Source organism: Phyllopteryx taeniolatus, chromosome 8 (assembly GCF_024500385.1).
Source record: "Phyllopteryx taeniolatus isolate TA_2022b chromosome 8, UOR_Ptae_1.2, whole genome shotgun sequence".
In the NCBI taxonomy this organism is placed as follows: Eukaryota; Metazoa; Chordata; class Actinopteri; order Syngnathiformes; family Syngnathidae; genus Phyllopteryx; species Phyllopteryx taeniolatus.
The window spans coordinates 2,188,005-2,208,852 of NC_084509.1; the positions used below are offsets into that span (position 1 = coordinate 2,188,005).

Genomic DNA, 20,848 nt, shown 5'->3' on the forward strand with positions numbered 1-20,848 from the left:
CAATTCATTAGTTCACGTAATCAGAGCAATTACATTCATACAGAAAGTATTATGTACCATTAAATATTACACTTGTCACTCACTATATCAATCTTAAACTATAGCCGACAGCTTACAGAATGATATTAGTTAAGCAATTTATTCAATTTGTGAAACTTCTCCACTTATCAGTTTAATACTAGGTGGAAAACATTGGTAGGTCGTTAATGTGGGCTAACAAACGAATTAATAAAGACACAAGTACGATAATGTACTTTTCGGGTGAAGCAGTCACTAATGTTTCATTTTTCTCTCGATAGTTTTGAACGCACCACCGTCTGCGTCATCGGTTAATATCCCAGAAGCCTTTTCACCAGGAAGTGGGAGCTTCTCTAGCTCTTTAGTGTTTTGACAATGATGGAGGAAGAAGAATTTGAATTTGCCGATGATTTGGAGGCAATTTTGCATCTCACGCCAGAAGTACAACTAGCGATTGAACAGGTGGCTTTTTTGGGTTTGAAAATAATGACGCTTGAGGCGAATAGTTGACGGATTTTGATAACAAATGACGAGGATGTACCACTCTTTACCTGCTCGTTGTGGCGCTAGTATTGTGCTGTGTTATTTGTTTGTCCCCCCCCCCCCCCCCCCCCCCCCGTTAACCCCGTCAGACCAGTGCAAACTGAGAAATACTGTCTTCATATATGCTTTAGCTGTGCTTATACTCCTATCCACAGATAAATGTCAACGAGCTAATTTAGCAAGATGGAGACAATTTAATTTGCTAATGTTACTCATCGCCGTTGGTCGGTTTTATATTAATTGAACAAAAAAGGTATATGAATATGACGCGTTGACTAAACTAAGTTTGTCATGTGTTCTCAAGGTCTTTCCAAGTCAAGATCCACTTGATAAAGTAGACTTCAATGCTGTGGAATACATCAACACATTGTTTCCCACCGAGCAGGTAAAAGGACAGCAAGCTAACTTTTTTTCTTGCATATAAGTGCATCTGAAAAATGACAATACTGTAGGAAAGTTCGCCGTATTTCAGCATAACAATTCCGAAAGTGAAACATTCCCTGCATTCCTTGAGTAAAAAAAACAGCAACCCTTACGTCATTTGATGAATGATGTGTGGTGAGGTTCATGGCTGGTGAGGCACTGACCTGAGTAGTCAGATTTGAACATTTATGAGTCGAACAGAGTGACATGGCAGCCTGATTTTAAAATTCTTTTCACAAATATATTTGGCCATAGAGCTAGAAAGCATATTACCCATTGCAATAGGCAGCTGCACTAGACTGCAGCCTAGCTGAGCCATTATTTGGCAAATATGTGAAAAATAGCAGCATGGAAATAAAATATAATGCAAATATATATATATATATATATATTATATTCTGGGCATGCAGAATGGTAGACCTGTATGCCCTTTGTGCTGGAACAGTTTTGCTGTGCAACAGGGGAGTTTGAAATACTCCCTATGCTTATTTTTTAGTTATTCTGATGTTTATTGAAAATGCAGCTGAACGGAAAAGGGTTTTAGGGGACGGACAGAGTGGACAAGGGGAAGAGGAGTGCGAACCACAGCAGAACAATAGTTAGACAGTCTAGCTGTTTGACCGCAAGTAATGTTACAACAGTTAAATCGTGTTCTTATTTGTGGATGGAACACTTGGTGAGGACATGCAACAAAGATAAGAGAGGACAGAAAAGGACAGGACAGGATGTGGGAAATGAGCAAGGTAGTGCTACTGATGAGTGGTGCGGTGGGATGCTTTTTATAGTGTCTAAGCACCAGTAAGAACCTGTCAGTTGATATCGTAATATAACTTGTGTTATTATTGGTCCCAGCACAAACAATTAAAGCTTATAGTGTGTCTATGTAACTTATTATTGAATGAACACCATATCACATGCATGTTAGTTGCTGAGCCGGCACATTGCGGAAGGGTGGGGATGGCCCCCTCCACCCGCAAGGGGGGGCCATGCCAGCACAGACTTGCTCTTTTAACGAGGAGATGGATAGCGTTCTGTAGAGCTGACGTATGTTGACAGTGTTGCCATAATGTTTTGCAAAATTAAAGACAACCCAACCAAACATTTTATACCTGTGAGAAAATGCCTTTCACAAACCCGATGATCGCTGTTTGGTTCCCAGTCTGTCCCTCTTGCAATGGATACTCCGCCAGCAGGCGTTATTGCGATCTTCTCTGTACAATTATTTAAGGCATCCGCTCGATTTATCCTCTGCTTGATTAATTCAGGTGTTTTTTTTATTTTTTTTTTTGATGGAAATAAAAAACAAAAAGAAACTTTTGGGGAAATATCTGGCTGTGCAAGTCCAAGCACAACACATTTTTGTCATTTTCAGTTTAGGGCAACGGCAGTCACTTGGTTTCTGCCACCAAAATGTACCGTGCCGCATATTGTTTACAAAAGTTATGGAACGGTCTCTACAAAATGGACAGGTGGAAGATCCTATCATGGCTCTGGAACGTTGTCCCAGTCTACTTGTGTAGGTATCCTATATTGCCATGAGGGGGCTCTGTAAGCCAATAAAATACAACTGGAATCGCAAGATTAATCAAAAAGTTATTTTAGGATTTAACATAAATTGTTTATATGTGCCCTGTGCTTGGCTGGTGACCAGTTCAGGGTGTACCCCACCCATCCCTTGCCCAAAGATAGCTGGGATAGGCTCCAGGACGCCCGCGACCCTAGTGAGGTTAAGCGGTACAGAAAATGGATGGATGGATATTTCACAGAAACATATCACATAAATATAGCATGAAACGGATTACATTTTGAAGACTAATGTTGAAGTGTTGCTTCAATAATCACTTCTTGTTTGTGTAACATTGTATGATTTTCTTAACCCCCAGTCCCTTGCGAATATTGATGATGTGGTAAACAAGATACGTCTGAAAATAAGGTAAATAAATAAATTCTTGATATTCATTATGCATATACATGTACACACACACACACACACACACACACACACACAGTATAATCATGTTACATTCTGCAGGCGCCTTGATGACAACATCAGGACAGTGGTGAGAGGTCAGACCAATGTGGGGCAGGATGGCAGGCAGGTGAGTTGACGAGTCAAATTTTGCACCGGTTATTTTCAGCCTAAAAGAGGAAGTATTTGTGACTGTTAAAGGAGCTATTGTATTGCTTTAAATTTACTTGTTAATTTATTTTATTAATTACTGTAACACACTATTGCTTTGCCCAAAGTCAGCTGGGATAGGCTTCAGCGTGCCCATGTGTCGACTATCTGAAAAACCTTGCACATTCTCTACAAAATGTATTGTTATCCTGTAGTGCAAATAATGTCTCATTTGAAATATATATTTAACACTTCCATCCATCCATTTTCTGAGCCGCTTCTCCTCACTAGGGTCACGGGTGTGCTGAAGCCTATCCGAGCTATCATCGGGCAGGAGGGGGGTAAACCCAGAACTGGTTGCCAGCCAATCGCAGGGCACATACAAACAAACAACCATTCGCTCTCACAGTCACACCTACGGGTGATTTAGAGTCGTCAATTAACCTACCATGCATGTTTTTGGGATGTGGGAGGAAACCGGAGTGCCCGGAGAAAACCCACGCAGGCACGGGGTGAACATGCAAACTCCACACAGGCGAGGCCGGGGATTGAACCCAGGTCCTCAGAACTGTGAGGCAGACGCTCTACCCCGTCGCCCACCGTGCCGTATTTAACACTTTAATTTCTTAAATTACTGTCCAGTTGTTATTAATGCATTGATTTAATTTAATTTCAAGTCTCACCTTCAAAGCTGGATACACACCAATGTTTTAAATCTTAACCAATTTTCAACATGACAGACCCCACATGTGCTGAGAAAAGAATCGTCACGTGTGTTCTTACTCCTTTTGTAGTGTTTAATGTACTCGAGATGACCAGCACACCACACACGTGACCATATGTTCACAGATAAATTGCAGTCTCCTCCCCTGAACCAAAAGTTTGGTGTAGTACTGTACTAGACTGTACTGTGAGAGGCGGCATGGCGTAGTAAAAGAAGAAATCAAAGATCCTAGGCTGGCTGTTAGCATATCTAACAACTAGCTTGTAGATGTAAACTCTTCTCTTTGTTGTTTTTATTCTGGTGAAGGACTTTAAAACACTTAACAGAACCAGTCGCTCCTCTATTTGTTTATGGCAACCGTCACTTTCTAATCTGCTGTTGTTCTGTTTCATGTCTCAATCATAAAGTCAGTGGCTCATCTGAACGCTGTGTTGACCGCACGCGAGAATTTGCAAAATCTGTTTAACATTTACGATTGCCGTCAGTCCCAACTGTTTTCAAAGCGGGTGGAAGAGGAAAAATCTCTTAGCACATCCAACAACACATAATATTTTCTTCTTATAATCCTTCATAGACATCTGAGACTTGAATTTTTGCTCAAATACTCAAAATTGGCCTGATTGCTGGTGTGTATATCCATCTTAAGGAGTAAGACACAAAGACAAATGTAAAATATTTTACCGGATAGTATACTTGAGACAGAGAAATATCATATTCAATGTTAAACATCCGTTATATGGACAGTTAAAGGCTCTCAACTTTATCCATCTCCTGGAGTCATGATGCAGCAAGTGGTCATGGATGTTCTCATCTCTGGAAAAGCAGGGATCCTTCTTGCTTTCCCTTTCCTTTGTCTATACTGGAACCCATGGAAAAGGACATGATGACTCAGATTCATCCCCATTGCGCAAACTGTACCTTTTTACAAAAAACATGTCTGGGAAATATTTCCCCTTGTGTATACTTTAGTAAAAACCCAGGCCTTCTTGTAAGAGCGTGATGGAAAAGACAAGCCCCTGCATATTTAATTCAAGCCTTTTCCCAGTCAAGGGTTTGTGGTTTAAAGGGAACATGACACCTGACGGTTGAGCCATGAAAGTTCTGAAAAGTAGACTTCATTTGGTGTGCGTTGTCTTCTGGGTGTCTGCCCTGGTGGCCATGTCTTTTCCAGTTTGCTACTGTTTGGAAGCGGAAACACTTTAGTACAACCCCAGACGAATAACATTATCAGGTTGCACACACACAATAACTTGAGGTTGTTTTTCCTAGGCCACGAAGCATTTCCAACATTTCCAGAGGGAAAATCTTTTCTGCAGATGGAAAGAAGGAAAGGTGCTCTTTTCAGGATGAAGATTGAGACATAACAGCCCCACTAGAATAAAACCATCAGCAATGTTGTCTACCACACTTATTTACTAAGCGAAATGTGACCGTTGGTTAAGACTGAAGGAACTAACTCTTATGAACTATAGGGAGTTGACTCCTATTATGCAGCAGGATTAATGAACACCCTGCTATGCTGGTGGTATAGTACCCTTAATCTGAGTTTGAACCCGGTATTAAAAAAAAAAAACTAACTAACTGTACACTGGCGGTGACACCAAAAAGCCAAGCCCTTTGAAATGGAAGCCAGTTCGCATATACAACTGAAGTTATGCCATTCTCCATGACTCTAGTCATAATTTTTCCAGAATAGAATCTCACACAGGTGCCCCATTCCAATTCTCCTGGTGCCTCACTCAGCTCTGGGGTCAATCTTACAGGGGTAAGAACTACACCCGCCACAGAGCCCTCTTGACTAACCCGCATACGCAGACACTATGGCTTTATAGAAGGCCACAACTCTGTATGTAGTCCATGGTCAGGTTTTGTGCTCAGAGTTCAGTGATAAACGGCGTCAGAATTGTGAGCTTTAGCTGTTTTGGCCAACTGTGGTGAAAGGGAGAGGTAATGTCATTGAGAATGTGATCACTACGGCTGTGTGTACACAGCCTGCCTTGGAAGCCTGTTTATTTGGCTGCTGTACATTTTCTTAACCCAATACAGTTAGGTTCAAATCCAGGTTGAGGCTGGAGGGTTGGTGTTTTTAACATTTTTTTTGTATTTATTATCCATCCATCCATTTTCTGTACCGCTTATCCCCACTAGGATCGCAGGCGTGCTGGAGCCTGTCCCAGCTATTTCGGGCGTGAGGCAGGGTACACCCTGAACTCTGGTCGCCAGCCAATCGCAGGGCACATATAAACAACCATTAGCATGAGATGTCATAATATTTATTATATTCCTTATAATACCTCAAGAGGAACTTCAACTCACACACTGCCGTATATTTTGTGTTGCACAGCACACAGAGAACTACATAACACACAACCAGGCATGCAAGGAGAGATGTCAGAGTGAAAGGGGTCAAGGTCATTGCAAATTTATAGATGAGCTGTTGCAAATATCATAATGAACATGCTATTGCTAGTGCACAATTGCAAATTCTGCCATATTGTACACACTGTGTCCCTGCTTGCTCCTTGCATGTGTTGGATTAATAGCCTTTCCCCGTCCATATTTTCTACTTGTGTGAGTGCTCTTTATGTTGTTGTATGTATGTTATTTAAACACACTGCATCAAAAACGTTGAGGGGCCTTTTCGTCCAAAAATTAAAAAAAAACAAAAACAAATCACATTAATATTTAATGTTACATTTTAATATTTTATATTGTCAGAAACAGCAGTTCAGAAAGTTTTACCTTCCACACGTATCATCCCCGTCTTTGACGGATCTAGTTATTTCTTTCTTTTGACACTGATTCAGTTCTTTTGTGCCTTTCTAACAATGTGCTTTCTGCACTTGTCATTTAAAGTAACATCTGTGACACAAGCAGGAGCAGCATTATGCATTAGTTTTTCAGTAATGTGTTGTGATTTGAAGATAAGAATCCTATCCTACAGATGCGACTGTGCTTCAATTGCTTTTGCAGACTCAGTATGGAGGGGGGGGTGTTTTTGCAGTAATCCTTTTTTTTTTTGTGCGTGCCTGCATGAAACACTATGCTAGGGAAATGTTTCAATTCTCACATCAATTCCAGAAGGTTGTTTGATTTATATGGTGTTTAAGTCAAATTGAGAACGCTGTATTTTAAATTCATGTCAATGAGTTAATAAATTCTCTGGCTTGTTTAAGCATTTTGATTCTCCCGTTCAAAATACCTCAATACAGACTATATGTGATGGGAGGTGCTGCGAAGGCGTACACTGTCGTGTTTGTGTGGAAAGGCAGATAGCATCTCGGGCATGAAAGGCGCCTGCTGGGCAGTGGTCTCCCTCTGCTTTCCTTGAGGCTAAATACAGGAAATGAGCACTAGGCAGCAAGCCAGATTGATTCGGCTGAGTCTGCATGAGTGACAATTGCAGCCTTCAAGGCTCTTGGCTCCTCTGGATGTACAGATTTTCTTTAAGATCACCTACAGGGAAGTTCTTTAAAATTATAGGAAACTCTCATTCATTCAACTGCCAGATCAACTCGTGGACTTGCAGTTTACATTCGTTTTTCTAGCTTTTTAAATGTTCTTTATTGCAGGGACATATTAGGGCTACAAAAGGGGAAAAAAAACCTCATTAACACTGTAATGAAATTAATCGATCAATCAATATCCTTTATTTAACCAGGTCTGTTTAGATGATCATCAATCACATCCTACAAAAGAAGCAACTTGTCTGTATAATTTTAGCTAAGGAACTGACACAGCTGTTTATCAAATCACATTTAACTGACTCATAATCATGTTGATGTGTCAAAAAACTCATACTAAAGTGTACATTGACCAGACGTTCAACTGTCTTCCATCCATCCATTTTCTGAGCCGCTTCTCCTCACTAGGGTCGCGGGCGTGCTGGAGCCCATCCCAGCCGTCATCGGGCAGGAGGCGGGGCACACCCCGAACTGGTTGCCAGCCAATCGCAGGGCACATACAAACAAACAAACAACCAATCGCACTCACAGTTACACCTACGGGCAATTTTAGAGTCTCCAATTAATGCATGTTTTTGGGATGTGGGAGGAAACCGGAGTGCCCGGAGAAAACCCACGCAGGCACGGGGAGAACATGCAAACTCCACACAGGCGGGGCCGGGGATTGAACCCAATCTTCTCATATTGTAATGGCTTTCTATTATTTTTTTTCTTGTCGTATACTAAATTAACAGTGGTCATAATGTCAACACACAGCTCTCCACCTGTATTACAATTAGAAGTCTTCACATAATGTTATGTTAATGCACTGGCCTTCCCAGGATGTTATCGGGTTGCACGTTACTCTCGCAACAAGCTCCTTGGAAAATAGTCACGGAAAGATGTTAAAGACACAGGTGAACTATAAAATACTTTGTGGGACTAATATCGTCTCTCCTGTTTCCTTGGTGATCTTCAATACATAGACTTCATTAAAGCACATGAAAGTGTAGGTTTTAACTCTCCATTAGTGTTGTTATACTGTGGCTCCCAATGACTTGAGGAAGCAAAGATACCCATTTAAAATCAGTGCAAGCTGTATTTACTGTGTGTATATATAGACACTTTTCTGTGTTGTGTGTGCACAGCTCGTGCCAGCTATTAAACATCTGCGCTTGTGCTAGCATTTGTATGTTGCATATTTGTATGGTTGTGCCATCTTCCCATTGTAGTACAATGAATTCAGAAAGTAATCCTACCCCTTCCATTTCTTCCCACATTTGTAGAACTAGATCGATAGCTTATTAATTCTGTGAGGGGAAATATTTGTTTTGTAAGTTAGTTTGGTTAATAATAATACATTCCATATGCTAAAACTCTATTTTAAAAATACGATAAAAAGTACCACTCCTTCTCTATAATGATGAAGAAAAAACAAGATTCCAACAACTTTAGCATATTTAATAATAATCAAATGTTACATTACATTAACGCAAGCTGCATTTAAAAGCGAATTTGATATTATCACTAAAAGGCCAAATGTGTGGGACAACCAGGACTTGGTGTAAGAGTGAGTGTAGCATGAGATGTCATAACATTTGTTTTTAAGCTGACATATTAGAGGACAATGTTTATGATGATGAAATATTTAAACAACAGCCTAGCTGTTTTTCGACTTTAACTTTGTATTATTAAATAGATTCTGTCGTTTATAAGCTATCAAAACTGCAAATTATCTCTTTAACCTCGATAGTCACGGTCCTCATGTTGAGCTTGGTCTCATGGCCCTTTGCCTGGTTTGAGTCTGTGCCCGGTCGGCCAATTAGACTGAGGATGACATTGCAGGCAGGATCATTTTTTACTTGGAGCCATAGCTCGTTGCGAGAGTGAATAAAAGTCATCCCTGCAAATCACACCCAGACTTTGATATTAGGACTATATTTCAACCAACCATCGCACAACCATGCACCCAGTTTATGATCATAGAAAACAAACCAAATTTCAAGTGTTGTTTTGTTTGTAACATATACTGTGGTAGTCTTATTTAGACTGCTGCCAATTTGGCACACAGTCTCCTGTACTTTAGACCAATTATGGCTACCAGCTGTATGTTGTAGTTGAAATTATTGCTTACATTACTCTGTATGCCATAGCAACCAACCTCACGTGTTGCCAGAACTCCCGCCCACTCCCAAAGCAAATCACACCATCCCCCAACACGCTAAGATATGTGGTAAATTGCTATAACATTACCTACATTAAGACAGAGTTTGGATGGAGAACAAAATCCTAACCTTTTATAATAGCTTCAACAGTTTAGATAGATGCTGTGTGAATGTATCAGGAACTCAAGTTTCGGTGTCCATACAAATAACTGGCGATGCAAGGAGGATCTGGTGTTTATGAGGTGGTTTAATAATTTAAAAAAATATATATTTTTATGTGTTGTGCTTATTATTAATTTGTTAAATGTGAATTGATGATTCAATTCCCAGTCCCATTCTGTATTCACTCACAATTGTTAGCTATCAAAACACCTGAATAGCTTCTATTTTTTTTATTATTTTTTTAAAATCTTTTTTAATATTGACGCATGTGATATGTGCAGGCTTTAGAAGAGGCCCAGGTAGCAATTCAGCAGCTTTTTGGAAAAATCAAAGACATCAAGGACAAGGCAGAGAAGTCTGAACAAATGGTATGTATGCACACACCCAGACAACAAGGGAAGTTCAATCTGCACCTTCTGTCAGTTATAATAAATAACACTGGCCAGCCTTTGTGTGAGTCTGTTTGTGTGTTAGGAGAAGGTTTAGAATGTGGAGTGAGTTAAGGAAGGATTGGAAGTGGAGTTTACACCCTCCCTCAAGATTTCTAAGTAATGAGTTCTCAGATCGGCATATGTGTTGCTCTTTATGTTAGCTGTGTTTCCCCATCTGAAAAACAAATTTTCTTGCCTGCTGTTTTGTTCACTGCATTTGCTTTGTTTCTGTCTCGTTTCTTGTCCCGCCCCTGTCTTTGATTTGTCCAACCTTCTTGACTCCTTCTTTTTCTTCCGTAGGTCAAGGAGATTACCAGGGACATAAAGCAGTTAGACCATGCGAAGCGCCACCTCACTACATCCATCACCACACTGAACCACCTGCATATGTTAGCGGGAGGCGTGGACTCTTTAGAGTGGGTACAACTATCTTGCACATAAAAACACCTTTGATTTATTACCAAATGTGGGCTGATCAAATCAGTTCAGCGAACATGTAAATATGCTCCTTTTTTACCTGCATATCACGCATTATAGTTGTGTATTTTTAAAAACATTTAGAATTGGATCGTATATATTATATTATACAATGTGATTTTGCACCAATACTCAAAGATAATTTTACACTTGAGACTATGTGAGTCCCAGGATGCATGTCATGGGAACAATTGAGTCTCTGCAATTTATCATCACAGAATACAGATATAGTAATCCTCCGCTATATCACGGTTCTTGCTTCGCGGTCCCACTATATTGCTGATTTTTATTGAAGTTGTTACTCTTTTTTAGACTGTTTTTACAATATTTTTGTTATCCATTGCTCTTGCTCAAAATACAGTGTTATGTGTTTAGGCCTGCCACGATAGCAATTTTTTTTAGAACAATATATTAAATAAAAAAAAATTCGAACAACATTATATAATCATACATAACTTTCCTTAAAATTCCTCAGTTGTGTGAATCTAAAGCCATTTTGCTGGCGGCTCGCTGCGCCGTGATGATGTTTTATGTGTCCCTGCTCATTTTTGTGCGTCTCAAACGCAGGATGCACACCAAACGAGATCCCTGATACTAATGGTGGTCCATTGGTCAACAGTAGACTAGAAATTTTTAGCTCTTAATTTGTTTCGCTTTGATGGAACTGACAAATATTCTGAACCGCTTATCCTCACGCGGGTCACAGGCGGGCAAGAGGCGGGGTACACCCTGAACTGGTCGCCAACCAATTGCAGGGCACATAGAAACAAACAACCATTCACACTCGCATTCACACCTACGGGCAATTTAGAGTCTTCAATCAACCTACCGTGCATGTTTTTGGGATGTGGGAGGGAACCGGAGTACCCGGAGAAAAGCCACACAGGCATGGGGAGAACATGCAAACTCCACACAGGTGGGGCCGGGATTTGAACCCCGGGCCTCAGAACTGTGAGGCAGATGTGCTAACCCACCGTGCCCCGTACGTGCATGCGTGTGTGAGTGCGCGCGTGTGTGCGTGTAAATTTTGATCCGTAATCCAGCCAACTCTGAACACATTTGTTAATTTTGAATCTTGTTTTGATGACAAAAATGTAATCAGTACTAATGAGTCATTTAATCTAATATTTGAGTTGTATTTACATGTTAGAGTGATGATGAATGTTTTTCAGTTATTTTTGTTGAATGACCTTGACAGTGATACAAATAAATAAATTTAGGTATGTATGCATGTGTTCCAGGGCCATGACCAGAAAAAGGCAGTATGGTGAGGTGGCCAATCTCCTGCAAGGAGTGGTAAACGTACTTGAGCACTTCCACAAGTATATGGGCATACCACAGATCAGACAGCTCTCTGAGAGGTACTGCACCTCATACTTGGTATGTGTATGCACAGTTGCTTATATGTCTTCTGCACTGAACAATCCTTCTAGATTATGTATCTTGTATGGAAAGCTATGGCCTCATTTAACAACAGTTCTAGAATCAAATGAGACAAGGCCATATCCAGGTTCAGAGTAGAGTTGATCCGCCTAATCTGGAAAGATGACCATCTGGTCTGCTTTGGCCGAGGTGTGGCAGACAGTGTTGAATACCAAACAACAGCTGCACGGAAGAGGTGACTCTTCAGGAAAAACAGATGATGGAGAAAGTAAAGAAATATGAGAGGGGGAAGTAATGAATGCAGAGAGACTAGACAGAACAGGTTAATAGCGTGAAGCACAACAGAAGACTGAACGAATGAAGCTTTTAAAATATTTGAGTACAGATTGGACAAGCAAAAATGTGTATTTTTATTATTTAACTGACTTTTCTCCATTTTCTTCCACTTTGGCAAAAGGAAATTAGTGAACCTTCGTGGAATTGTCAATCAAAACATTATTGTATTTGTTAACGACCATTTTTTATGCATATCAGAACAATTGAGTTTTGTTGAGCAACTTTTACTGTATATACAAAGGATCATTAACTTTTAGAGGGTGCCTGTTTTGGAAAATAACATCAATATACTATGTTTCAGACTCTGAATGACACACTGAAATTGACATGATAGCTTGGAGTTTTTAGAGTTATTCATTTGAGTTTACAAATCTTGCAAACAGCTTCAGAATAAATATGTTGTTAATGGGAGCATAGAGAAATATGACACATTTCGAAAACTCTGACACCTCCACTGTGAATTTCCTCTTTGACTTGTGTAGAGTAAAAGCAGCACAGAGTGAGTTGGGCACTCAGATCCTGGCAGATTTTGAAGAAGCGTTCCCATCCCAGGGCTCCAAGGTAAACACATGCCACATGACATCTTATCAAATGTGTTTTCAGACACTTTTAGGTTTGTTCTCCTAAAAATCCTAAAAATAAAAGCCACAGTGTTCTCGATCTTTTTTTCGCCACAGAGGCCCGGTGGGCCAAGTAATGTGTTAAGGGATGCCTGTCTGGTTGCAAATGTTCTTGACCCACGCATCAAACAGGAGATAATCAAAAAGTTCATCCGGCAGCAGCTCTCTGAGTACCTTGTGCTCTTTCAGGAAAACCAAGATGTGAGTAAACACTCAGAAACAAACAACACTTAACCTACTTATCGTTTGGTTTAAAGAAGGCTTAATGACTCATATTTTTTTGAATGATAGCGCGCAAGAACAAAGTGTTTTACCAAATGTTTTAGGTTGCATGGTTAGACAAGATTGATCGCCGCTATGCCTGGATCAAGCGGCAACTCGTTGACTACGAAGAAAAATACGGACGCATGTTTCCAGAGGAGTGGTGCATGACAGAACGTATTGCAGTGGAATTCTGCCACGTCACCAGGTAAATTTAAAAAACCTTTTCCTTGACTGATGACTGTACAAAAGCCTTCATTCTTTAACAATAATAGACTGATTAGATCAGAATCTAATTAAATAGTCAATTACTGTCAGAAAATGAAAAAGGAATACGGGAATAAGTGAAGCACAATGGTGTCATGTGCTTGTTGTGTCTTTGATTCTGGCCAATTTTCAGTTCAATTGATATAAGTGGCCTTCTTGAGCAGTGAAATTTCTTTTTCAGTTTGAGAGCCAAAGGAGTTGGCATATTTTCGGTTTGCTCCTGGATTTAACGGTTTATAAAAGTGAAATTAATATTGAAAAATGTAAAACTGACTAAAGTAATAGCATGTTTATTGTAAGAAGAGTAAACTAACTACTGTCAAAGAAAAAAAATGTATAGCAAAACAAAAATGGGCACCTGGCTATTATACCTATGGGAGATGAAAGTGGAAACAAGTGCATATAGCCCGATTCCTGATTGATTAATTGAGGGTTTCTCATAATTTGGGGGGCTAGGGACTCCTGAGAAGGGTGAAAACATTTCCAAGTACATTATCCTCATGCAGATTTTATTCATTTATTTTTCCTCTCCCAAACCGCCATAGAGATCATCACGAATATACTGTATTTTTAACCTAAATACTTTAAGGTAACATATGGAAAATGGACTTTTTCATTGCTTGTATGTATATTTAGACTGGTGCTCTGCTCAATATGCAGCCTCCTTGCTCTCCTCCGAGCTGTCATGGTAATGAAATCCATACTTGCCATTGCACCAGCAGTTTATGGGGTGGGTATAACTGTCTTGCATTAGACAGGGCCCCCTCAAAACAGGCTAATTTTAGCAAGACAAAAAGTAAGGTGTGTTTACTGTAATAGGTTTTCCTTTTCTGTAGTTTGACTAACAAATGTCAGTCAAGTTTTATATCAATAAGCTTAAATTAATACACAAGGTCCATTTCTAATTACCAGTATTAGGACTGGTGCAGTCTTAATTAACCCAGGTCTTTTTGAAACTGGTTTATATCTTAAATATTACTTAAGCCTCAATATATAAAACTTTTAAAGCTATAGTACTGGATGTAACTTTTTTTTAACCAATTGAGTGTGGCTTTTTGTGCTCCACTGAGCCCCTCTATGTTCTGAACAAAACAAAACTCCACCTACCGTAACTGTAACTCAAAGTTTAGCCAATTTTGTTTCTGAATTGCTTGAAGAGGACAGTCTTAAATATAGTACATAATGCTACAGCTCAGACGTAATCTAGGAGCTGTGCGCCAAGTGTGTCACAATCATATCAGGTTTATTTTTGCCCAATTGTGATTTAGATTTATTGGAAGAAAGCTGGGACAGGGTCAGCACGCCCCGCGACCCGAGTGAGGCTAAGTGGTACAGAAAATGGATGGATGGATGGTTCAGATAACCTATTTTCGCAGTGGTTCGCATAACTTCATCATTCAGCAAAATAGTTTGAGAATGGTGGGACTAATTAAGTTCTATGAATTATTATTATTTTTTTTTTCTCTCTTCCTTTCCCCCCACAAGTAGTATACAGTGGATCCCCGCATATTCGGTTTGGCATTTGTAAATTTACCTATTAACCATTTGTGGCTCATGCCAAAGCATTAAATTTATTACTTTTTCACCATCTTCTGGCATTTTGGGGCCAAGGAACTATGTGAAAGTGAATTGAAGAGATCATTTAGACAATAATGTTTTTTTGCCACCATCTTGTGGCATATTAGTGCCAAGCAGCTGTGTTGAATTGAGTTGAGTAGTTTCAATTAGATAAAATTAGTGCTTTGCCGCCATCTTCTGGCATTTATAATTATAAACCCTTTGGGGGAGGGGCATTAATGACTCACAGATTTTAACTATTCGCTGCAGGGCTTGGCCCCTATCACCTGCAAATAACGGGGGGAGTACTGTACCTCTAACGGGCAAATCATTCATCCATTTGTCATCCATGTGTCAACTTCTTTGTTTGTTTTCCAAAAGAGCTGAGCTTTCCAAAGTAATGAGAACACGAGCCAAGGAGATCGAAGTGAAGCTGCTTCTATTTGCCATTCAGAGGACCACAAACTTTGAAAGTCTGCTGGCAAAACGTTTTACAGGATGCACATTGACTGATGCCCCTGTGGTAAGAACTAGCAAAGGCACAGATATTCTTTCTATTCTCACGTATTGTAAATTGTTAGACAGAATTCTCTGTCTCTCTATCTCTTGTTGCGGGCAGTGTGGTAGGGCCTTAGGGAACTTTTTCTTTTAGTTTTGCTATTTCCCCCCCCACCCAACTTCTTTTCCTGCTTTATTTCTCCTAATACAATTTCCCCCAGCAATAACGTGCATCAACTTTCACAGGAATAATAGAAATCAATATTATTCAGTAATTTGAATATAAATGGTTCTTGGGGAAAATTTCCATTTTTCATAACAGATTTAAACACAATTCTCAATAAATTAACATTAAACTTTACACCCAATCAGGCCGATAATTAGCATTTTATGTTGATCGGCTCTGCAAAAGTAATTTGCAATAAAATCTTGTATTCCGTTACCACCGCATCCCGTTTTTTACGATCACTGGGCTTCATCTTGTCAACTCAAATGTGACCGAATACACTCGTTACCATGGCAACAACAACAGCAATGGATCGCGCCGTGTGTTTATAAGAACAAAATGGGGAAATACGTGTGTTGGTGGTCACCGGTTCTCGGGAGAGGACATTCGTTTAAGGTTTGCTTGAGGTATGTTCACATACTTTTAATACGATACGGCTCGCAAGAAGGCAACAAAACGTTATGTAGCCTAGCAAGCTAGTGCTAGCACTAACGGTTGTACTTAAACATGCCCGCATTCTGTCGAATCATGCTCTAAAGTTTTGGTGTGTGTGAAGTAATTTAATTACAATAAAGTAATTTAATTACAGTAAGTTAGCACCCGTTATTTCTGTCATGTTGTAATGTTGGTTTGACCTGACTGATTAGAATGCATGATCTGTCGAGAGCAGTGATTTCCAACCTTTATGGAGCCAAGGCACATATTTTACAATTGAAAAATCTCATGGCACACCAACAAACAAAAATGTCACAAAAAGTGGATACATTAATTACTGTATGCACTTCCTGCCATCTAATAGAAGACGATTCATTTGTTCTGTCTGTCACTATGCCTCACTGGCATAAATAGATGAACAAAGATGCAATATATTTTTTTGCGCAATTATGTACACAACTATATGCAGTAATTGAACAAGTCATTTAAATAGACACATTGCTCCATCTTGTTATCGGATCGCTGCTCGGTTATTGATCCTGATCGTGTAAAGCCTAATTAACATGTAACATGTTCAACAATTTAACATACTAAAACTGCACTGTCCCGCGACCCTTGTTGAGGATAAGTGGTACGGAAGATGAATGAATGAAAACTGCACTGTCGTATGTACAGTATAAGAATTGCATTTTCTCCAGTTCTCGTCTTGCAGACGTTTCTCATGTAAAGTTACACAGGTGAGGCAAGGTGACTGGCAAATTATTTGTGGCTTGGAAGCACACATCTCAGGTTACGTATCCAACATGTCGATAAATCATTGCTTTTGCAATATATAAATGGACACGGTTACTTTCCACCAGGCTTCTTTCATGTCAAATGGAATACAATTGGAAAATGACTCCACTCATGATGACTGTTTCTGAACACAAGTTTTTCTTGTCTTTTTTTTTTTTTTTTTTAAGTCGCTAGAGGGTAGGAGAAGTCGTTAAAGTGACAAAGTTCCTAATTTGCCAGGACTGACTCTGCTTTGGTAAACGAGCTCCACTCTAGCAACCATGCTGTTAGCGGAAGCAGAGCATGGCAGCAGGGACGTACTTTGAAGTACAGTAGTGGCTAACAATAAAAAATCATCCTGACAAACTTTATTATTTGATCAAATTAATTGACCGCCCAGCCCTAACTGCATTGTTAAAATTTCAATGTTGGCGCCTCGTGGTCCGAATTGTAATTCTCAAAATATGGAATTCTCACAACGTGCACAATCGCTGTGTTTTCTGTGCATTTTTCTAGGGAAGCTTTCTACTGTATGTCATTTGGTTGTTTACCAATAATGGACAGATCATGATTGGAAAAGGTTTTGTGTGGCCAAAACAGGGCTTTGTACTGCTGAAAATATTTTAGCTCCGCAGAGGTTCTTTCGTTGAGTTTATACGAGTTTGGTTCTGTACACTTTTGCAGGGTGGATTTTATAATTGGAGGTGACATGAAGGTGTTCCAATGAAAATGGACGGTGTGGAAAGTGGATACATTATCCTTCAAATAATTTTCTATAAATGTTAATAAATGATTTCTCCAGTTCCTAGAATTGTGTGACATAGATTGAGCTGTACAACCAAAATAATTTTGTTTTCTGTGCAGAAGAAGAGACCAGAGAGCCCTTTAGACCCCTCTAATCCTTTCTTGGAGGATGATCAAGGTGGAGATGAGGGTACTCAGAAAGATGACAAGGATGATGATCTGGCAAAGGTGGGATAAACTCCAATAAAAGCTTTTACTGCACTCACTGTACAGTATATTTCCCATTCAGTAGCTTTACTAATAACTGGGTTCTTTTTGGCTTATTTATCCTGCAGAAGTGTTCTGTACGTACTACACACATTCTGTAGTACATAATGGCCCCCATCAACTGTGTGTTCTTGCTGCTGTTAGTGGTTTATTAGCAGAAGGGTTATTCATGTATTGTATGAATTTGGCATTAACAGGTGAATTTAGTTAACTTTAACTTTTTTTTTTTTTTAAATAAAATGTGTGAATGTTTATTCCACTTAATAGTGAGATGCATTTGCGTCAATGGACAGGATGCAAAATATTATTTTTGGTTGATGTTTGAATAGCTACTTATCTAACCAAATCTTCGTCGTTTCTCTTAATGATTGTGTTTCTTGCATTCCTGTAGCCCAGAAAACCAAAGGCTCCTGATAATCCTTTCCATGGCATCATCTCCAAGTGCTTTGAACCCCATCTGTATGTCTACATAGAATCTCAAGACAAGTGAGCAACAAAAATGTTTATGCTTTATATACATACAGTATTTATTTTTACTGATTTATTTTTTTGTCATCAAACAAATTAAAATATTAGTCAAAGACAACACAAGTAAAGACAATATTTTTAAATGGTTTTAATTATTGAGGGAGAAAAAAAAATCCAAACCTTCATGGACCTGTGTGAAAAATGTGATTGCCCACCCACCCGTTACAACATAACTGTGGTTTATCATGCCTGAGTTCAATTTCTCTAGCCACACTGAGGCCTGATACTGCCACACCTGTTCTCAATCAAGATATCACTTAAATAGGACCTGCCTGACAAAGTAGACCAAAAGATCCTCAAAAGCTAGACATCATGCTGAGATCTAAAGAAATTAAGGAATAAATTAGAAAGAAAGTGAGATCTCTCAGTGTGGGAAAGGTTATAAAGCCATTTCTAAAACTTTAGGACTCCAGTGAACCACTGTGAGAGCCATTATCCACAAATGGCGAAAACATAGAACAGTGGTGAACCTTCCCAGGAGTGGCCGGCCGACCAAAATTAAATTAAAAAAAATAAAAACACACCAACATCCAACGGACTGCAGGGCCTCATTTGCCTCAGTTAAGGTCAGTCAGTGTTCATGACTCCACCATAAGAAAAGGACTGGGCAAAAATGGCCTGCAAGGCAGAGTTCCAAGACGAAAACCAATGCTGAGGAAAAAGAACATTAAGGCTCATGTCAATTTTGCCAGAAGACATCTTGATGATCCCCAAGACTTTTGGGGAAAATACTCTGTGGTCTGACGAGACAAAAGTTGAAGTTTTTGGAAGGTGTGTTTCCCATTACATCTGGCGTAAAAGTAACACCGCATTTCAGAAAAAGAACATCATCCCAACAGTAAAATATGGTGGTGGTAGTGTGATGGTTTGGGGCTGTTTTGCTGCTTCAGGACTTGAAAAACTTGCTGTGATAAATGGAAACATGAATTCTACTGTCTTCCAAAAAATCCTGAAGGAGAATGTCTGGCCATCTGTTCATGACCTCAAGCTGAAACACACTTGAGTTCTGCAGCAGGAGAATGACCCAAAACAGTCCAGAAAGTCCACCTCTGAATGGCGGGAAAAAAACAAAATGAAGACTTTGGAATGGCCTAGCCAAGTCTTGACCTGAATCTTGTTGAGATTCTGTGGCTTGACCTTAAAAAGGCGTTTCAAGCTCCAAAACCCTCCAATGTGGCTGAATTACAACAATTCTGCAAAGATGAGTGGGCCCAAATTCATTCACAATGTTATAGGAGACCCATTGCAAGTTATCGCAAACCCTTGATTGCAGTTGTTGGTGCTAAGGTTGGGCCAACCAGTTATTAGGTTTAGGGGGCAATCACGTTTTCACACAGGGCCATGTAGGTTTGGATTTTATTTCTCCCTTAATGATAAAAACCTTCATTTCAAAACTGCATTTTGTGTTTACTTGTGTTTTCTTTGACTAATATTTAAATTTGTTTGATGGGAAACATTTCAGTGTGACAAACATACAAAAAAAAAAAAAGAAATCAGAAAAGGGGCAAACACTTTTTATCCACACCACTGTATAAATGCATAACCAGGGACTGATTGTGGATAAAGTTGACACATGCACCCTTGTTTCCCAATTTCACGTTCCTCACAAACACACACACCCTCATGCTTTCTACCTCACTGGCTTGTCTGTCTTTCCATCTCTTGTTCCTGGACATGCCACTAACTCGGTTGTGGCAGAAATGTTTCCCATTAGCTACATGACCACAGACGCTGAGAGAGTGAGAGAGCTTGAATAAATTGCTGCCTCAGCAACCGCTCTTTTTTTTTTTTTTTTATCCCCACCTCTTCATTTTTTTTCTTTCGATGCCCCCCTTTTTAGTCTGCTCCCTCCTTGTTTTTTGGCTTTCTTCTTTTCTCTCCCTCTTCCCATATTTTTCCCTCTGTTACTGCCACCGTCGTCCACTTTTCCCCCGACAGTCCCTCCTTTCCACAGGAGGTAGTGATTGCTCCAAAAATGAATGCAGTTTTAGGAGAGCTATGATTGCATAGTTGTTATGTGCAGCTTTAAATGATGTTTGTCAGTGCTTATTTCAATTAAATCCACAGGCCTGACTATCACATTTTTGTATGCGAGCCAGTTAACCCATCTGGTAATTAAGTCTGTGCTTCTTTCAGGAACCTAGGCGAATTGATAGACAGGTTTGTGGCTGACTTCCGAGCACAGGGCCCACCCAAGGTTGCCACAGACGAGGGCGGCGCTGTGCTGCCAAGCTGTGCTGACCTCTTTGTCTATTACAAGAAATGCATGGTCCAGTGCTCCCAGTTGAGCACTGGGGAGCCCATGATTGCCCTCACAACCATCTTTCAGAAATTCCTGCGGGAGTATGCCTGGAAGATCCTCTCAGGCAACCTGCCTAAGTAAGAACACATTAGTTCTGTTCAACTAAAACATAACACTGTGGAACACAATTTATGTTTCGTTAGAT

The 20,848-nt window shown here is 39.8% G+C and overlaps 1 protein-coding gene across 5 annotated transcripts in view; it reads left to right on the forward strand.

The window, feature by feature from the left end:
* Positions 1-343: 343 nt before the first annotated feature.
* vps53 (VPS53 subunit of GARP complex) overlaps positions 344-20,848 on the forward strand; it is a 30,151-nt gene continuing 9,646 nt past the window's right edge. For 2 of the 5 annotated variants that reach the window (XM_061781934.1, XM_061781937.1), the window contains exons 1-14: positions 344-480; positions 866-946; positions 2,868-2,917; positions 3,017-3,083; positions 9,879-9,965; positions 10,329-10,444; positions 11,747-11,866; positions 12,707-12,785; positions 12,902-13,045; positions 13,171-13,313; positions 15,311-15,452; positions 17,727-17,834; positions 18,265-18,359; positions 20,538-20,780. In XM_061781934.1, coding sequence (XP_061637918.1) covers positions 394-480; positions 866-946; positions 2,868-2,917; positions 3,017-3,083; positions 9,879-9,965; positions 10,329-10,444; positions 11,747-11,866; positions 12,707-12,785; positions 12,902-13,045; positions 13,171-13,313; positions 15,311-15,452; positions 17,727-17,834; positions 18,265-18,359; positions 20,538-20,780 — 1,562 coding nt within the window. In that variant the 5' untranslated portion in view covers positions 344-393. The remainder of the gene's footprint in view (positions 481-865; positions 947-2,867; positions 2,918-3,016; positions 3,084-9,878; positions 9,966-10,328; positions 10,445-11,746; positions 11,867-12,706; positions 12,786-12,901; positions 13,046-13,170; positions 13,314-15,310; positions 15,453-17,726; positions 17,835-18,264; positions 18,360-20,537; positions 20,781-20,848) is intronic. The other 3 variants (XM_061781936.1, XM_061781938.1, XM_061781939.1) reach the window with 3 other exon arrangements.